The following is a 16,945-nucleotide window of genomic DNA, read 5'->3' as shown; positions in this document are numbered from 1 at the left end:
GCGGAAGTCCCGCTCTCTCCCGGAAGTGGCGGCGCGGCCATGGGCGCCTCGAAGAAGCACCGGGAGCGCGGCGGGGCCGAGGCGGCCGAGGAGACTCCGGGAGCGGCCGGGACGGGCGGAGGCGGCAGCGCGGGGCGGCCCCGCGAGCACCGCAAACACCGGCACCGCGGCGGGGAGCGGCGGGGGAAGCGCAGTCGCTCCCGGGGGGAGCGCGGGGGCTCCGGGGGAGGCTCCGGTTCCTCCCGGCGCGGAGGCCCTGAGGAGCCCGGGAGGAGCGGCCATGGCCGGGGAGGCTCCGAGAACGAGCGGAGAGCCAAGAGGGAGAGGAAGGAGGAGCGGGAGGAGCCCGGTGAGGGCGGGGGGGGATTTGGGGGGTGTTAAAGAGGATTTTGGGGGGCCTAAAGGAGAATTTTGGGGGTTAAAAGAGAATTTGGGGGGTTAAAGGGGATTTTGGGGGGGTTAAAGAAGAATTTTGGGGGGCTTAAAGGACAATTTCAGGGGGTTAAAGCGGATTTTAGGGGGTTAAATGAGAATTTTGTGGGGTTAAAGGGGAATTTTGGGGGGCTTAAAGATGATTTTGGGGGGTTAAGAGTGATTTTGAGGGGTTAAAGGAGAATTTCAGAGCGTTAAAGGAGATTTGGGGGGTTAAAAGAGAATTTGGGGGGTTTAAAGGGGATTTTGTGGTGTTAAAGGGGAATTTTGTGGGGTTAAAGGGGAATTTTGGGGGGGTTAAAGCAGATTTTGGGGTTTTAAATGAGAATTTTGGGGGTATTAAAGGAGATTTTGGGGTCTCTGGTGCGGATTTTTGTGTTCCAGCACTTTAGGGAGCATCACTGCATCTCCCCTCCGCTAATTAATCATTAATAATTCATTAATTACCCCTTTAGCCGCTCCTAAATCCACAGCAGCCGAATCCTCCTTGAGCGTGGAAGAAACCAAGTGAGACCCCTCGAGTTTCCCCCAAAAATCCCCCAAATTTGGGGTCCCCCCACCCCAAAAATCCCCCCTGGGACCCCTCCCCTGACCCCCTTCTCCCATTCCCAGTAAACTCCGCGCCAAACTGGGGCTCAAACCACTGGAAACCAGCACGGTGAAGAAAGGTGAGCGGGAAAACCCAGATTTGGGGGATTTTGGGGTGTCTGGGGCTGGTTTTGGGGTGTTTGGGGCTGATTTTGGGGTGTTTGGGGCTGATTTTGGGGTGTTTGGGGCTGGTTTTGGGGTGTTTGGGGCTGATTTTGGGGCTGATTTCGGGGTGTCCTGTTGTGATTTTGGGGCCAATTTTGGGGCTGATTTTGGGGCTGATTTTGGGGTGTCCTGTTGTGATTTTGGGGCTGATTTGGGGCTGATTTGGGGCTGATTTTGGGGCTGATTTTGGGGTGTCCTGTTGTGATTTTGGGGCTGATTCTGGGGCCGATTTCGGGGTGTCCTGTTGTGATTTAGGGGCCGATTTTGGGGCCGATTTTGGGGCCGATTTTGGGGCTGATTTTGGGGCTAATTTTGCCGACTTTGGGGCTGACATTGGGGCCAATTTCGGGGTGTTCTGTTGTGATTTAGGGGCCAATTTTGGGGCTGATTTTGGGGCCGATTTTGGGGTGTCCTGTGCTGATTTTGGGGCCGATTTTGGGGCCGATTTCAGGGTGTCCTGTTGTGATTTTGGGGCCGATTTTGGGGTGTCCTGTTGTGATTTTGGGGCTGATTTTGGGGCTGATTTCGGGGTGCTCCCCCCGGGCAGAGGCTGGCACCAAGGAGGACCCGGTGGCAGCCGAGGTGATCAATCCCCTGGCGCTGCGGCAGCGCGAGGAAATCCGCGAGAAACTGGCGGCGGCCAAGGAGAAACGGCTGCTGAACCAAAAACTGGGGTACGGGGGCTGGGAGGGGATTTGGGGGGGCTGGGAGGGAATTTGGGGGTCTGGGAGGGGATTTGGAGGGGCTGGGATGGGATTTGAGGGGGCTGGGAGGGGATTTGAGGGGATTTGGAGGGGCTTTGGGGGGATTGGAGGGGCTTTGGGGGGATTGGAGGGGCTTTGGGGGGGCTGGGATGGGATTTGGGGGGCTGGGATGGGATTTGAGGGGATTTGAGGGGGCTGGGAGGGGGTTTTGGGGGGTCTGAGAGGGGATTTGGGGGACTGGGAGGGGATTTGGGGGGCTGGGGTGGAGTTTGGGGGGATGGGAGGGGATTTGGGGGGCTTTGGGGGGGCTGAGATGAGGTTTGGGAGGCTGGGAGGGGATTTTGGGGGGGCTGGGATGGGATTTGGGGGGATTTGGGGGGCTGGGATGGGATTTGGAGGGGCTGGGAGGGGATTTGGGAAGGTTTTGGAGGGATTTTGGGGGGCTGGGAGGGGGTTTCAGGGGTTTTGGGGGGCTGGGATGGGATTTGAGGGGATTTGGGGGGCTGGGAGGGGATTTTGGGGAAATTTGGGAGAGTTTTGGGGGTTCTGGAAGGAATTGTGGAATTCAAGGGTAGAATTTGGGGGGGCTGGGAGGGGTCTCAGGGGGAATTTGGGGGGCCAAGGTGGGATTTTGGGGCACCCAAAACATTTGGGGGGGTTGGAAAGATTTTTGGAGCCTTTGGGGGGATCTGGGAGGGGATTTTGGGGCAGAATTTGGAAATCCTAAAGAAAATTTTTAGGAGTATTGGAAAAACCTGGATTCTTTGGGAAACAGGGAAAGGATTTTGGGGTTCCAGGACAGATTTTAGGTGGTTTTGGGGACCCCAAAATTCTCATTTTTTACCCCAAAAAGGAAAGTGAAGACTCTGGGGGAGGAGGAGCCCTGGCTGGACGACGCGGCCGCGTGGATCGAGCGCAGCCGGGCGCTCCAGAGGGAGAAAGAACTGGCAGAAAAAAGGGTGGGAAAAGACCCCCAAATCCCAGGAAATCCTCAAATCCTGGGAAAACCAAAATCCCCCCCTGGTTTCAGTCAAAAAAAGGCATTTTTACCCCAATTTTTAGTGATTTTACAGCTAAAAGTTTGATTTTTATGGGATTTTTGGGGGATTTTAACCTCCTATAAACCTGGTTTAGTCCAGGATTTTTGGGAATTGTGGAGCTGCCAGAAAATTTATGTTAAATTTTAAGATTTTCCATCAAAAACTTCGTAAAACCTGTAAAATTTAGGATTATTTTAGAGAAAAATCTAAAAAATTCAAGATTTTGGGTTTTAAATCTTTCCTTTAAAACAAATTTTTGAGTTAAAATGAGGAATTTTCGAGCCTGAAACTCAAATTATCTCTAGATTTTTAAACATTATGAATTTCAATGCGATTTTTAGGGATATTCCCTCAAAAAACCCCTAAAAACGATGATTTGACGCCTTAAATTTTGCGTCCCTGAGGTAAATTTTCCCCACGTGGGGCCAAAATCCCGAATTTTTACCCTAAAATCCCGATCCCACCCCGATTTTTAGGGATTTTGGGGTTGTTTGAGGACTGACCCCGATTTTTAACAACATTCCCAAAAAATTCCGGGAGAATTTCAGGAAGAACCCAATGAATCCGGAGCCGTTTGGGGCCGATTTTAACCCAAAAATTGAGATTTCAGCTGATTTTTTTCCCTTCAATAAAATCCCCCGGGTTCCTTTTTTTTGGGGGGTGGGCTGGGGGTGTCCCCTGCTGTCCCCAAGTGTCCCCAAGTGTCCCCAGACTGGTTTGACTGGGAGCATTTGCAGGCCAAGCTGCTGGAGGAGATGGATCAGGAGTTCGGTGTCAGCCCCTTGGTGGAGGAGGAGTTCCAGCGGCGGCGGCGGGTGAGGGACATTGGGGACATTTGGGGACATTTGGGGACATTTGGGGACAGGCCATGACCCCTCTGTCCCCCCCAGGAGCGTTACAGTGCCCGGGACCTGCAGGGGCTGACGGTGGAGCACGACCCGGCCTCGATCCCCGAGGGACAAACGCTGGTGCTGACCCTGAAGGACAGGGGTCAGTGGGGACACTGGGGACACTGGGGACACTGGGGTCAGTGGGGACATTGGGGACATTGGGGACACTGGGGACACTGGGGACACTGGGGACACTGGGGGACACTGGGGACATTGGGGACACTGGGGGTCAGTGGGGACATTGGGGACACTGGGGACATTGGAGGACACTGGGAGCACTGGGGGACGTTAGGGGTCAGTGGGGACAGTGGGGATACTGGGGGACACTGGGGACACTGGGGACATTGGGGGACATTTGGGACACGGGGGGACGGTGGGGACACTGGGGACATTGGGGGACAGTGGGGACACTGGGGGGACACTGGGGGGACATTGGGGGGACATTGGGGGACAGTGGGGACACTGGGGACATTGAGGGGGACACTGGGGGGGGGGCAGTGACACTGGGCTGTCCCCAAGGGACACCGGGAGGGTTCCTGGGGTGTGCGGTGTCCTCATCCAAGATGTCCCCTCACTGTCCCCCTGTTTGTCCCCTCACTGTCCCCCGTCTGTCCCCCTGTCTGTCCTGTCTGTCCCCCCGTCTGTCCCCCTGTCTGTCCTGTCTGTCCCCCTGTCTGTCCCCCTGTCTGTCCTGTCTGTTCCCTCACTGTCCCCGTCTGTCCTGTCTGTCCCCTCACTGTCCCCCTGTCTGTCCTGTCTGTCCCCTCGTGTCCCCCTCTGTCCCCATGTTCTTGTCTGTCCCCGTGTTTGTCTGTTGCTGTGTGTGTCTCTGTCTGTCCTATCCCTGTGTCCGTCTGTCCCCATGTCCGTCTGTCCCCGTGTCCCTGTGTCCGTGTGGCCCCGTGTCCGTGTGTCTGTCCCCACGTCTGTGTGTCCCGTGTCCGTGTGTCCGCATGTCCGTGTGTCTGTCCGTGTGTCCCTGTGTGTCCCCATGTCCCTGTGTGTCCCCATGTCCATGTGTCTGTCCGTGTGTCTGTCGGTGTGTCTGTGTCTGTCCTCGTGTGTCTGTCCCGTGTCCGTGTGTCCGTGTGTCTGTCCCGTGTCCGTGTGTCTGTGTGTCTGTCCCGTGTCCGTGTGTCCGTGTGTCTGTCGGTGTGTCCGTGTGTCCGTGTGTCTGTCGGTGTGTCCGTGTGTCCCGTGTCCGTGTGTCCGTGTGTCCGGTGTGTGCAGGTGTTCTGGAGTCGGGTGAGGACGTTCTGGAGCAGGTTGCGCTGGCGGCGGCTGCGCGGGCGCGGGAGGATCAGGAGCTGCGGCGGCGCCGCCCCGGCTACGACCCCTACAGCGAGCAGGAGCCGGGCTCCGCCCCTCAGGTACCGCCATGTCGCGACATGTCGCGATAGGCCCCGCCCCCACCCACCCCCACCGGCCTCCTGTCGCGATATCCCGCGGGAACCCCGCGCGGCGCCGGCTGGGTCACGATACCGGAGTCCTGGGCTGTGAGGAGTTACCGCGGGTTATGGAGGACTCTAAATCGCGATATAGCACAGGTTATGGGAGGCTTTATATCGCGATATAGCACAGGTTATGGAGGACTCTATATCGCGACATAGCACAGGTTATGGAGGGGTTGTATATCGCCATATAGCACAGGTTATGGAGGGCTCTATATCGTGATATAGCACAGGTTATGGAGGGGTTTATATCGCGATATAGCACAGGTTATACAGGAGTTTATATCGTGATATAGCACAGGTTATGGAGGGCTCTATATCGCTCTATATCACAGGCAGAGTTTAACGATGCGCCGCTCTCTGGCCGTACCTCGCGCTGCGTCGCGACGCGCCGGCCGATATCGTGACACGTCGCGACGTATCGCGACGCATCTCAACGTATCGAGATGTATCACGTTGTATCGCGATACGTCGCGCCGTATTGCGCCGTATCGCGATGTATCGTGTTGTATTGCGCTGTATCGCGACGTATCACGATATATCGCGCCCGTCCCGCAGGCGCCCGCGCTGCTGCCGCAGTACGACGAGCCGGCGCCGCGCCCCTCGTTCCGCCTGGGCCCGGGGGGGACGCAGGACGCGGGGGGGGACCCCCGGCCCGGGCCCCTCCCCCCCCCCGGCCCCGCCCCCCAGAGCCTGGAGCTGCCCCTCCCCCGCCTGGCCCCGGAGTACCTGAGCCCCGAGGAGATGGTGAGGGGGGGGTGGGGGGGTTTGGGGGGGTCTGGGGGAGATTTTGGGGGGATTTGAGGGGATTTATGGGAATTTTTGGGGGGATTTTTGGGATTTTTTGGGGATTTTTTGGGGGATTTTTTGGGTCTTTGGGGGGGATTTTTGGGAATTTGGGGGCGGGTTTTGGGATTTGGGGTCTTTGGGGGGGATTTGAGGGAATTTTGGGGGGATTTTTTGGGGATTTGAGGGGATTTGGGGTTGTTAGGGGGGGATTTGTGGGAAATTTTTGGGATCTTTGGGGATTTTTTTGGGATTTTTGGGGCATTTTGGGGGGATTTTTGGGGTCTTTGGGGGGGATTTGTGGGAATTTTGGGGGGATTTTTTTGGGATTTCGGGAGATTTGGGGTCTCTGGGGGAGATCTGAGAGGATTTGTGGGGATTTTTTTGGAATTTTTGGGGGATTTTTTTGGGATTTTTTTGGGGATTTTTGAGGTATTTTTGGGGGGATTTTTTGGGTCTTTGGGGGGATTTGTGGGAATTTCGGGGGGGGTTTTGGGGTTTGGGGTCTTTGGGGGGATTTGAGGGAATTTTGGGGGGATTCTTTTTGGGGATTTGGGGTCTTTGGGGGAAATTTGGGGTCTCTGGGGGAGATTTAAGGAGATTTGGGGTCGTTTGGGATGATTTTGAGGGGATTTGGGGTCATTGGGGTCATTTGGGGGAGATTTTGGGGGGATTTGGAACCACTGGGGGTAATTTGGGGGGGATTTGTGGGAATTTGAGGGGATTTTGGGGAGATTTTGGGGAGATTGGGACGTTTTGGGGTCCCCCCAGGCGGTGACGTTCCGGAAAACGCGGCGCCGCGTTCGGAAACTGCGGAAAAAGGAGAAACCCCTCAAGGCCGACGATCTCCTGGCGCTGGCCCCGGGCGACACCCAGGGGGATTTCGGCTCCAGGTGGGGCTGGGGGGGATTTGGGGGAAATTTGGGGGGTCCTGGAGGGGGTTTGAGGGGTCCTGGGTGGGATTTGGGGGGATCTGGGGGGGATTTGGGGGGTCCTGGGGAGGATTTGGGGGGTCCTGGGGAGGATTTGGGGGATCCTGGGGGGGGGTTGAGGGGATCCTGGAGGGGATTTGGGGGATCCTGGGTGGGATTTGGGGGGTCCTGGGGGGGATTTGGGGGGTCCTGGAGGGGGTTTGAGGGGTCCTGGGGGAAATTTGGGGGGATCTGGGGGGGATTTGGGGGGATCTGGGGGGGATTTGGGGGGTCCTGGGGAGGATTTAGGGGGTCCTGGGTGGGATTTGGGGGGTCCTGGGGGGGATTTGGGGGGTCCTGGGGGAAATTTGGGGGGATCTGGGGAGGATTTGGGGGGTCCTGGGGGGGATTTGGGGGGTCCTGGGGGAGATTTGGGAGGTCCTGGGGAGGATTTGGGGGGTCCTGGGTGTGATTTGGGGGTCTTGGGGAGATTTTGGGGGGAATTCTGCAGAATTTGGGTCTTACCAAGGCTCACCTGGGAGGGGTCCTGGGTGTCCTGTTTGGGGTTCAATCCCCCAAAATCCCCCCAAATCCCCCCAAATCCCCCCCAAATCCCCCCAAATCCCATCAAATCCCCCCCTAAATCCCCCCAAATCCCCCCGAAATCCTCCCCAAATCCCCCCCAAATCCCCCCAAATCCCCCTAAACCCCCCAAATCCCATCAAATCCCCCCCAAATCCCCCCAAATCCCCCTAAACCCCCCAAATCCCCCCCAAATTCCCCCTAAATCCCCCCAAATCCCCCCTAAATCCCCCCCAAATCCCCCCAGGTCGCGGGGCCGAGGCCGGCGGGTGCAGGAGGATGAGGAGGGGGCCGGGGGGGACCCCGAAAACGCCTCCAGCCCCCCCGAGGGGACCCCCCAGGCCCCGCTGCCCTCGGACGACACCCGCACGGAAAACATGGAAATCAGCAGTGACGGTGGGAAAGGGGGATTGGGGGGGTTTATGGGATTTGGGGGGGTTTGGGGGGGATTTTATGGGATTTGGGGGGATTTATGGGATTTGGGGGGGGTTGAGGGGCATTTTATGGGATTTGGGGGGGATTTGATGGGATTTGGGGGGATTTTATGGGATTTGGGAAAGATTTTATGGGATTTGGGGAGATTCTATGGGATTTGGGGAGATTTTATGGGATTTGAGGGAATTTGGGTAGGATTTTATGGGATTTTGTGGGGATTTGATGGGATTTGGGGGGATTTTATTTGACTTGGGGGGGATTTTATGGGATTTGGGGGGGTTTCATAGGATTTGAGGGGGATTTTATGGGATTTGGGGGGATTTGATGGGATTTGGGGAGGATTTTATGGGATTTGGGGAGCATTTTATGGGATTTGGGGAGGATTTTATGGGATTTGGGGGGGATTTTATGGGGTTTGGGAGGATTTGATGGGATTGGGGGGGGTTTTAGGGCATTTCGGACAAGTTTAGGGAGGCTGAGAGGGTTTTTTGGTGGATTTAGGAGATTTGGGGGAGTTTTAGGGAGACTGAGAAGCATTTTTGGGATGTTTTTATGGGATTTTGGGGTTCCCCCAACCCCAATTTTCCCCCCAGAGGAGCCGGGACCCCCCCGGCCCTTGAGGAAGATGAGGCAGAGAAAGGATTTGGGGATTTGGAGGAGTTCAGAGCGATTTGGGGGTGGCTTTAGGGGTTTGGAGGGGATTTTTGGGGGGATTTTTGGGGATTTTGGGGTTCCCCTGACCCCGATGTGCCCCCCAGAGGAGGCAGCGGCCCCCGGGACCCCCCCGGCCCTGGAGGAAGATGAGGCAGAGCAGGAGCTGCAGCAGCAGCTGGAGCGGGGCCGGCGCCTGCAGCAGCTGCGGGAGCTGCGCGAGGGAGGGGGAGAGAAGGTGAAAAACACCCCAAAAACATCCCAAAAACACCCTGAAAACACCCCAAAAACACCCCAAAACCACCCTAAAACCACCCCAAAAACACTCCAAAAAACACCCCAAAAAGCCTCCAAAAACACCCCAAAAACCCACCCCAAAACCCACCCAAAAACACCCCGAAAAAACCACCCCAAAAGCACCCCAGAACCACCCCACAAACCACCCCAAAACCACCCTCAAAAACACCCCAAAACCAACCTGAAAGCCACCCCAAAAAACACCCCAAAAACACCTCAAAACCACCCCAAAAACACCCCAAAAATCACTCCAAAAGTCACCCCAAAAACACCCCAAAACTACCCCAAAAGCACCTCAAAAGCACTCCAAAAACCACCCCAAAACCACCCCAAAAACCACCCCAAAAACCACCCCAAAAACCACCCCAAAACCACTCCAGAACTATCCCAAAAATCACCCAAAAACCACCCCAAAAATCATCCCAAAAAGCCTCCCCAAAAACACCCCCAAAACACCCAAAAAGTACCCCAAAAATACCTCAAAACCACTCCAAAAACCCACCCCAAAACTACCCGAAAATCACCCCAAAAATTACCCCAAAACCACCCCAAAACCCACCCTAAAAACCACTCCAAAACCACCCCAAAAACCCCTCTGGGCAGTGCCCCAAAATCCCCCAAAATCTGCCCTGCAGGACCCCAAAATTCCCAAAATCCCCCCAAATTTCCACTACAAGACCCCAAAATTCCCCATAACGGCCCCAAATCCCCCAAATCCTCACTGCAGCACCCAAAAATTCCCAATAACACCCCCAAATCCCCCAAAACTTCCACTGCAGGACCCCAAAATTCCCCTTGGCATCCCAAAATCTCCACTGCAGGACCCCAAAATTCCCAATAACGCCCCCAAATCCCCCAAAATCTCTGCTGCAGGACCCCAAAATCCCCATAATGCTCCCAAATCCCCCAAAATCCTCCCTGCAGCACCCAAGAATTCCCTGTAGCACCCCAAAATCCTCTCTAAAGGACCCCAAAATTCTCCATAACACCCCAAAATCCCCCAAAATCCCCTGTGGCACCCCAAAATTCCCCATAACACCCCCAAATCCCCCAAAACTTCCACTGCAAGACCCCAAAATTCCCCAAAATTCCCTGTGGCATCCCAAAATCTCCACTGCAGGACCCCAAAATTCTTCATGGCAGATCCAAATCCTCCCTGCAGGACCCCAAAATTCCCCATGGCATCCCCAAATCCCCCAAAATCTCCTTTGCAGGACCCCAAAATTCCCCAAATCCCCCCCAAACCCCGCTTGGCACCCCCAAAACCTCTCCCAAACCCCCCCAACCCCCACCCCCATCCCTGGGACGACCCCAAAAAGGGAATTCTGAGATGAAACAACCCCAAACTGGGGCGTCCCTGTGACTCCTCCTCCTCCTCCTCCTCCCCCAGGTGCTGGAGCTGCTCCGGGGGGGCTCTGGGGGGGTCCCGGGGGGGCCGGACCCCCGGGCTGGGGGCAGCAGCATCGTCTTCAACGCCACCTCGGAATTCTGCCGGACCCTGGGAGAGATCCCGACCTACGGCCTGGCCGGGAACCGCGAGGAGCAGGAGGAGCTCATGGTCAGGGGGGGTTTGGGGGGGATTTGGGGGGGATTTGGGGGGGTTGGAGGGGATTTAGGGGGTTTGGGGGGGATTTTGGAGAGTTTGGGGGGGGTTTGGGGGGGTTTGGTGGGGATTTGAGGGGATTTGGGGGGGAGTTTGGGGGGATTTGGGAAGGTTGGGGGGATTTGGGGAGGATTTGGGGGGATTGGAGGGGGTCTGGGGGGGATTTGGGGTGTTTGGGGGGGATTGGAGGAGATTTGGAGGTGATTTGGGGGGGGTTGGAGGGGATCTGGAGGGGATTTGGGGAGTGGTTCTGGAGATTTGGGGGGATTTGGGGGAGTTTGGAGGAGATTTGGGGGGGTTGGAGGGGATTTGGGGGGGGTTGGGGGGGATTTGGGGGGTGATCCTGGAGATTTGGGGGAGGTTGGGGGGGATTTGGGGAGGATTTGGGGGGCGGTTCTGGAGATTTGGGGGGGTTTGGGGGGTTTGGAAAGGATTTGGGGGCATTGGAGGAGATTTGGGGGGGTTGGAAAGGGTTTGGGGGGATTGGAGGGGGTTGGAGGGGATTTGGGGAGGATTTGGGGGGGGATTTGGGGGGTTTGGAAAGGATTTGGGGGAGGTTGGGGGGTTGGAGGGGATTTGGGGGGAATTCAGGGGTGGTTTGAGAAGGATTTTGTGGAGTTTTGGGGGATTTGAGAGTTCAGGGAGGATTTGGGGAGGATTTGAGGAATTTTTGTGAGTTCAAGGATATTTTGGGGGGGATTTGGGGAAATTTGAGGGTTTTGGGGGAGTTCAGGGAAGGTTTGGGGCGTGTGAAGGTGATGGAGGAGTGGATTTGGGGTGGCAATGGGGGAATTCGGGGGGAATTTTTTCTCCCCATGTTTGTCCCTTCCGTGTCCCCAACGTCCCCAACGCTGTCCCCAATGTCCCCAACGCTGTCCCCAATGTCCCCAATGATGTCCCCAATGTCCCCAACGCTGTCCCCAGGCCCTGGAGCGCGCCGGCCGCCCGGCGTCACCCCCGGAGCCCCCGGATTCAGAGGGGGAGGAGAACGTGGGGTGGAGCAGCGTCAACCTGGCCGAGGAGCGGCAGCACCAGGATGTGAGACCCCAAAAACGGGGAGAAACACCCCAAAAACGGGCTGGGGGACCCCAAAAATGGGGTGGGGACCTCAAAAATGGGATGGGGGATCTCAGAAATGGGATAAAGGATCTCAAAAATGAGATAAAGGGACCCCAAAAATGGGATGAGGAATCTCGAAAACGGGATGAGGGACCCAAAAAATGGGTGGGGGACCCCAAAAATGAGATAAAGGATCTCAAAAATGGGATGGGGACCCCAAAAATGGGCTGGGGGACCCCAAAATTGGGGAGGAAGCTGAAGATTGGGCCGAAACGGCCGCGCTTTAAAGAAAAGGGAGAAGCTGCAAAAATGGGACCCCAAAATGGGGTCACCCCAAAACCCAAATCCTTTTGGGGGGGATTTTTTTGGGATTCTTGATTTTTGGGGGGGATTTTTTTGGGGTTCCTGATTTTTGGGGGGGGTTCCCGATTTTGGGGGGGATTTTTTGGGGGGGTTCCCGATTTTTGGGGGGGATTTTTTTGGGGAGTTCCCGATTTTGCGGGGTTCCCAATTTGGGGGGGGTTCCCGATTTTTGGGGGTTTTTTTTTTGGGGGGGTGTTCCCGATTTTTGGGGGGGTTCCCGATTTTTGGGGGGGGAGTTTTGGGGGGTTCCCGATTTTTGGGGGGGTTCCTGATTTTTGGGGGGAATTTTTTTTGGGTTCCTGATTTTTAGGGGGGAATTTTTGGGGGAGGTTCCCAATCTGGGGGGGATTTTTGGGGGGTTCCAAATTTTGGGGTGCCCCCTGAGCCCCTTTTCCTGCAGTTCTCGGCCTCGTCCACCACGATCCTGGACGAGGAGCCCATCGTGAACCGGGGGCTGGCGGCGGCGCTGCTGCTGTGCCAGAACAAAGGTGGGGATTGGGAATTTGGGGGGATTGGGGAGGATTTGGGGGGCTTTGGGGGGGCTCAGAGGGGATTTGGGGGGGGCTCAGGGGGGATTTGGGGGGATTTGGGGGGGCTCAGAGGGGATTTGGGGGGGATTTGGGGGGATTGGGGAGGATTTGTGGGGCTTTGGGGGGGCTCAGGAGGGATTTGGGGGGACTCAGGGGGGCTCAGGAGGGATTTGGGGGGGCTCAGGGGGGATTGGGGGGGATTTGGGGGGGCTCAGGAGGGATTTGCGGGGGCTCAGGGGAGATTTGGGGGGCTCAGGGGGGATTTGGGGGGATCTGGGGACGTTTGGGGGAGACTCGAGGGGATTTGGGGACATTTGGAGACCTTTGGGGGTCATTTGTGGACTTTGGGGGGGATTTGGGGACATTTGGGGTGTTTTTGGGGTCCCTGAGGTGTTTCTGGGGTCCCTGAAGTGTTTTTGGGGTGTTTTTGAGGTGTTTTTGGGGTGTTTTTGAGGTGTTTTTGGGGTGTTTTTGAGGTGTTTTTGGGGTGTTTTTGGGTGTTTTTGGGGTCCCTGAGGTGTTTTTGGGGTCCCCTCCCCAGGGCTGTTGGAGACCACGGTGCAGAAAGTGGCGCGAGTGAAAGCCCCAAACAAATCCCTGCCCTCGGCCGTGTACTGCATCGAGGACAAGATGTGAGTGTCACCTGTCACCTGTGTGTCACACCTGTGTGTCACCTGGGTGTCATGTCACCTGTGTCACCTGTGTCACCTGTGTGTCACCTGTGTCACCTGTGTCACCTGGGTGTCACCTGTGTGTCACCTGTGTCACCTGTGTCACCTGTGTGTCACCTGTGTCACACCTGTGTCACCTGGGTGTCACCTGTGTCACCTGCGTCACCAATCACCTGTGTGTCCCCAATGTCACCTGGCTGTCACCGGTGTCATCTCTTGCATTACCCACCGTGTCACCCTGAGCCTCCCGATGTCCCCATGTCCCCCCCAATGTCCCCAATGCCCCACCCAATGTCCCCAATGTCCCCAATGCCCCACCCAATGTCCCCTCAATGTCCCCCCGCTGTGTCCCTGCTGTCCCCCCATGTCCCCAATGTCCACAATGCCCCCCCCAGTGCCACCCCCCGCTGTCCCCGCTGTCCCTGCTGTCCCCAGTGTCCCCAGTGCCACCCCCTGATGTCCCCTCTGTCCCCAGGGCCATCGATGACAAGTACAGTCGCCGTGAGGAGTTCCGGGGTTTCACGCAGGATTTCAAGGAGAAGGAGGGGTACAGGCCCGACGTCAAGATCGAGTACGTGGACGAGACCGGCCGCAAGCTCACCCCCAAGGAGGTGACGTGTCCCCAAGTGTCCCCAAATGTCCCCAAGTGTCCCCAAATGTCCCCAAGTGTCCCCAAATGTCCCCAGATGTCCCCAAATCCCCCTGTCCCCAAATTCCGGTGTCCCCAAATTCCGGTGTCACCAAATCCCGGTGTCACCAACACCCCCCCTGGTGTGAGCAAGCTCACCCCCAAGGAGGTGACGTGTCCCCAAGTGTCCCCAAGTGTCCCCAAATGTCCCCTGGTGTCACCAAACCCCCCCAGTGTCACCAAACCTCCACCGGTGTCACCAACACCCCCCCTGGTGTCAGCAAGCTCACCCCCAAGGAGGTGACGTGTCCCCAAGTGTCCCCAAATGTCCCCAAGTGTCCCCAAATCCTGGTGTCACCAAATCCCCCTGTCCCCAATCCCCCTGTCCCCAAATGTTCCCTGTCCCCAAATCCCGGTGTCACCAACATCCCCCCTGGTGTCAGCAAGCTCACCCCCAAGGAGGTGACGTGTCCCAAATGTCCCCAAATGTCCCCAAATGTCCTCAAATGTCCCCTGTCCCCAAATCCCAGTGTCACCAAACCCCCCCTGGTGTCCCCAAATCCCCCCTGGTGTCACCAGCACCCCCCTGGTGTCCCCAAATCCCCCTGTCCCCAAATCCCGGTGTCACCAACACCCCCAGTGCCACCAAATCCTGGTGTCATCAAACCCTGGTGTCACCAAACCACCCCTGGTGTCCCCAAACCCTGGTGTCACCAAACCTCCACCGGTGTCACCAACACCCCCCTGGTGTCCCCAAATCACCCCTGGTGTCACCAAATCCCCCTGTCCCCAAATCCCGGTGTCACCAACACCCCCAGTGTCACCAAATCCTGCTGTCACCAAATATCCCCCAAAATGTCCCCAAAACGTCCCCTAAGTGTCCTCAAGGTCCCCAAAATGTCCCCAATATCCCCAGAGTGTCCCCAAAGTGTCCCCAAGGTGTCCCCAAGGTGTCCCCAAGGTCCCCTGTGCTGTCCCCAGGCGTTCCGGCAGCTCTCCCACCGCTTCCACGGGAAGGGCTCGGGGAAGATGAAGACGGAGCGGAGGATGAAGAAACTGGACGAGGAGGCGGTGAGGGGATGGGGGGATTGGGGGATTTGGGGAATTTTGGGAGGATTTTGGGGAATTTTAGGGGAATTTTGGTGGATTTTGGGAGATTTTGGGGGAATTTTGGGGGATTTTGGGGGAATTTTGGGGGATTTTAGGGACCCCCCTGTGCTCCCCTTGGGGTCCTCACTCTGATTTTGGAGACCTCAAACCCCAATTTTGGGGACCTTTAACCCAAATTTTGGGGACTCAAACCCCAATTTTGGGGATCTTTAACCCAAATTTTGGGGACCTTTAACCCCCAATTTTGGGGACCTTTAGCCCCAATTTTGGAGACCTCAAACCCCAATTTTGGGGACCTTTAACCCCAATTTTGGGGACCTTTAACCTCAATTTTGGGGACTCAAACCCCAATTTTGGAGACCTCAAACCCCAATTTTGGGGACCTGGAACCCCAATTTTGGGATCTCCCCGTGGTTTTTGGGATGCAGCTCCAGCTGGGAACGGGATGGGGGCGTTTCCCTTGGGTTTTTGGGGTGAATTCCCAGAATCTTTAGGGTCTCCCCGATTTTTGGGGTCCCCCCTTTGATTTTGGGGAGCCACCCTTGGGACGGGGGGGTGAAACCAGGGGGGGTTTCCTTTGGGATTTTGGGAATTCTTGAGGTTTTTTTTGGGGGGGGATTTTCGGGGTTTTTTTGGGGGATTCTTGGGGTTTTTCGGGGGGATTCTCGGGGTTTTTGGGACCCCCCTGATTTTGGGGTCCCCCCTTTGATTTTGGGGAACCACCCCGGGGATGGGGGGGAAACCGGGGGGGTTTTCCTTTGGGATTTTGGGAATTCTCTGAGGTTTTTTCTCGGGAATTCTCTGGGGTTTTTTCGGGTTTTTTTTGGGGGAATTTGTGGGGTTTTTTTGGGGGGATTCTCAGGATTTTTTCGGGGGGATTCTCGGGGTTTTTTTGCGGTTTTTTCAGGGGGATTTTGGGGTTTTTTTTGGGGGAATTCTCGAGTTTTTTCGGGGTTTTTTTGGGGGATTCTCGGGGTTTTTGGGCCCCCCCTGATTTTGGGGTCCCCCCCCGTTTTTGGGGTGCAGCTGCTGAAGAAGATGAGCTCCAGTGACACCCCCCTGGGCACGGTGGCGCTGCTGCAGGAGAAGCAGCGCGCCCAGAAAACGCCGTACATCGTCCTGAGCGGCTCCGGCAAGAGCATGAACGCGTGAGACTGGGGGAACTGGGAGCACTGGGAGGGGATCTGGGGGACACTGGGAGCACTGGGATGGACTGGGAGGGGATTTGGAGGGACTGGGAGGAGATTTAGGGACACTGGGAGCACTGGGATGGACTGGGAGGGGATTTGGAGGGACTGGGAGGAGATTTAGGGACACTGGGAGGGACTGGGAGAACTGGGAGTGGGTTTGGGGACACTGGGAGGGGATCTCGGGGACACTGGGAGGAACTGGGGAAGGAACTGGGAGAACTGGGAGGGGATTGGGAGGCGATTTAGGGACACTGGGAGGGACTGGGAGCACTGGGAGGGAGCTGGGAAGGGATTTGGGGACGCTGGAAGGGACTGGGGAAGGAACTTGGACTGGGAGGGACTGGGACAAATTGGGAGGGAATCTTGTTACTGGTTTGGGGTTACTGGGATGGGCCGGGGAAGGAACTGGGAGCACTGGGAGGAGATTTGGGGACACTGGGAAGGAACTGGGAGCACTGGGAGCACTGGGAGGGGATCTGGGGACATTGGGGGGCACTGGGAAGGAACTGGGAACACTGGGACATTGATCCCCCTTTTCTCTTCCAGGAACACCATCACCAAATGAGGGGCGTGGGGACACCCTGGGGACACCTGGGGACACCCCTGGACATTGGGGACACCCTGGGGACACCCCTGGACATTGGGGACACCCCTGGACACCCCCGGGGACATTCCTGGATACCTGGGAACACCTTTGGGATATTGTGGGACCCCCTGGGGACCCCTTTGGGACCCCCTGGGGACACCCCTGGACATTGGGGACACCCTGGGGACCCCCTGGGGACACCCCTGGGGACACCCCTGGACATTGGGGACCCCCTGGGGACGCCCCTGTCCCCCCTCCCCGCCCCTGGGGACA

At 56.9% G+C, this 16,945-nt stretch overlaps 1 protein-coding gene across 1 annotated transcript; it reads left to right on the top strand.

Moving 5' to 3' along the window:
- The first annotated feature begins 12 nt into the window (after positions 1-12).
- SART1 (spliceosome associated factor 1, recruiter of U4/U6.U5 tri-snRNP) lies at positions 13-16,925 on the top strand. Its single transcript, XM_058861619.1, has 21 exons — positions 13-349; positions 888-939; positions 1,045-1,100; positions 1,733-1,859; positions 2,743-2,848; positions 3,667-3,744; positions 3,820-3,919; positions 5,050-5,189; positions 5,829-6,017; positions 6,828-6,949; positions 7,797-7,945; positions 8,743-8,873; positions 10,323-10,490; positions 11,460-11,573; positions 12,358-12,445; positions 13,029-13,119; positions 13,634-13,769; positions 14,768-14,857; positions 15,923-16,044; positions 16,633-16,685; positions 16,809-16,925. The coding sequence occupies exons 1-20, from the start codon at positions 40-42 to the stop codon at positions 16,649-16,651; spliced, it is 2,388 nt and encodes a 795-aa protein (XP_058717602.1). The 5' UTR covers positions 13-39; the 3' UTR covers positions 16,652-16,685; positions 16,809-16,925.
- The last annotated feature ends 20 nt before the right edge of the window (positions 16,926-16,945 follow it).

The sequence above is a fragment of the Poecile atricapillus genome, chromosome 37 (genome assembly GCF_030490865.1).
Source record: "Poecile atricapillus isolate bPoeAtr1 chromosome 37, bPoeAtr1.hap1, whole genome shotgun sequence".
NCBI lineage: Eukaryota > Metazoa > Chordata > Aves > Passeriformes > Paridae > Poecile > Poecile atricapillus.
This window is presented reverse-complemented; position numbering and strand designations above follow the sequence as displayed.

What these genes read in the sequence shown, in the direction of transcription:
- SART1 (XM_058861619.1), top strand. Translation starts at nt 40, where the DNA reads ATGGGCGCCTCGAAGAAGCACCGGGAGCGCGGCGGGGCCGAGGCGGCC. An exon ending in AGCCGGGCTCCGCCCCTCAG is followed by an intron (nt 5,190 to 5,828) that starts GTACCGCCATGT and finishes CCCGTCCCGCAG; the next exon opens with GCGCCCGCGCTGCTGCCGCA. An exon ending in GCTGCTGTGCCAGAACAAAG is followed by an intron (nt 12,446 to 13,028) that starts GTGGGGATTGGG and finishes TCCCCTCCCCAG; the next exon opens with GGCTGTTGGAGACCACGGTG.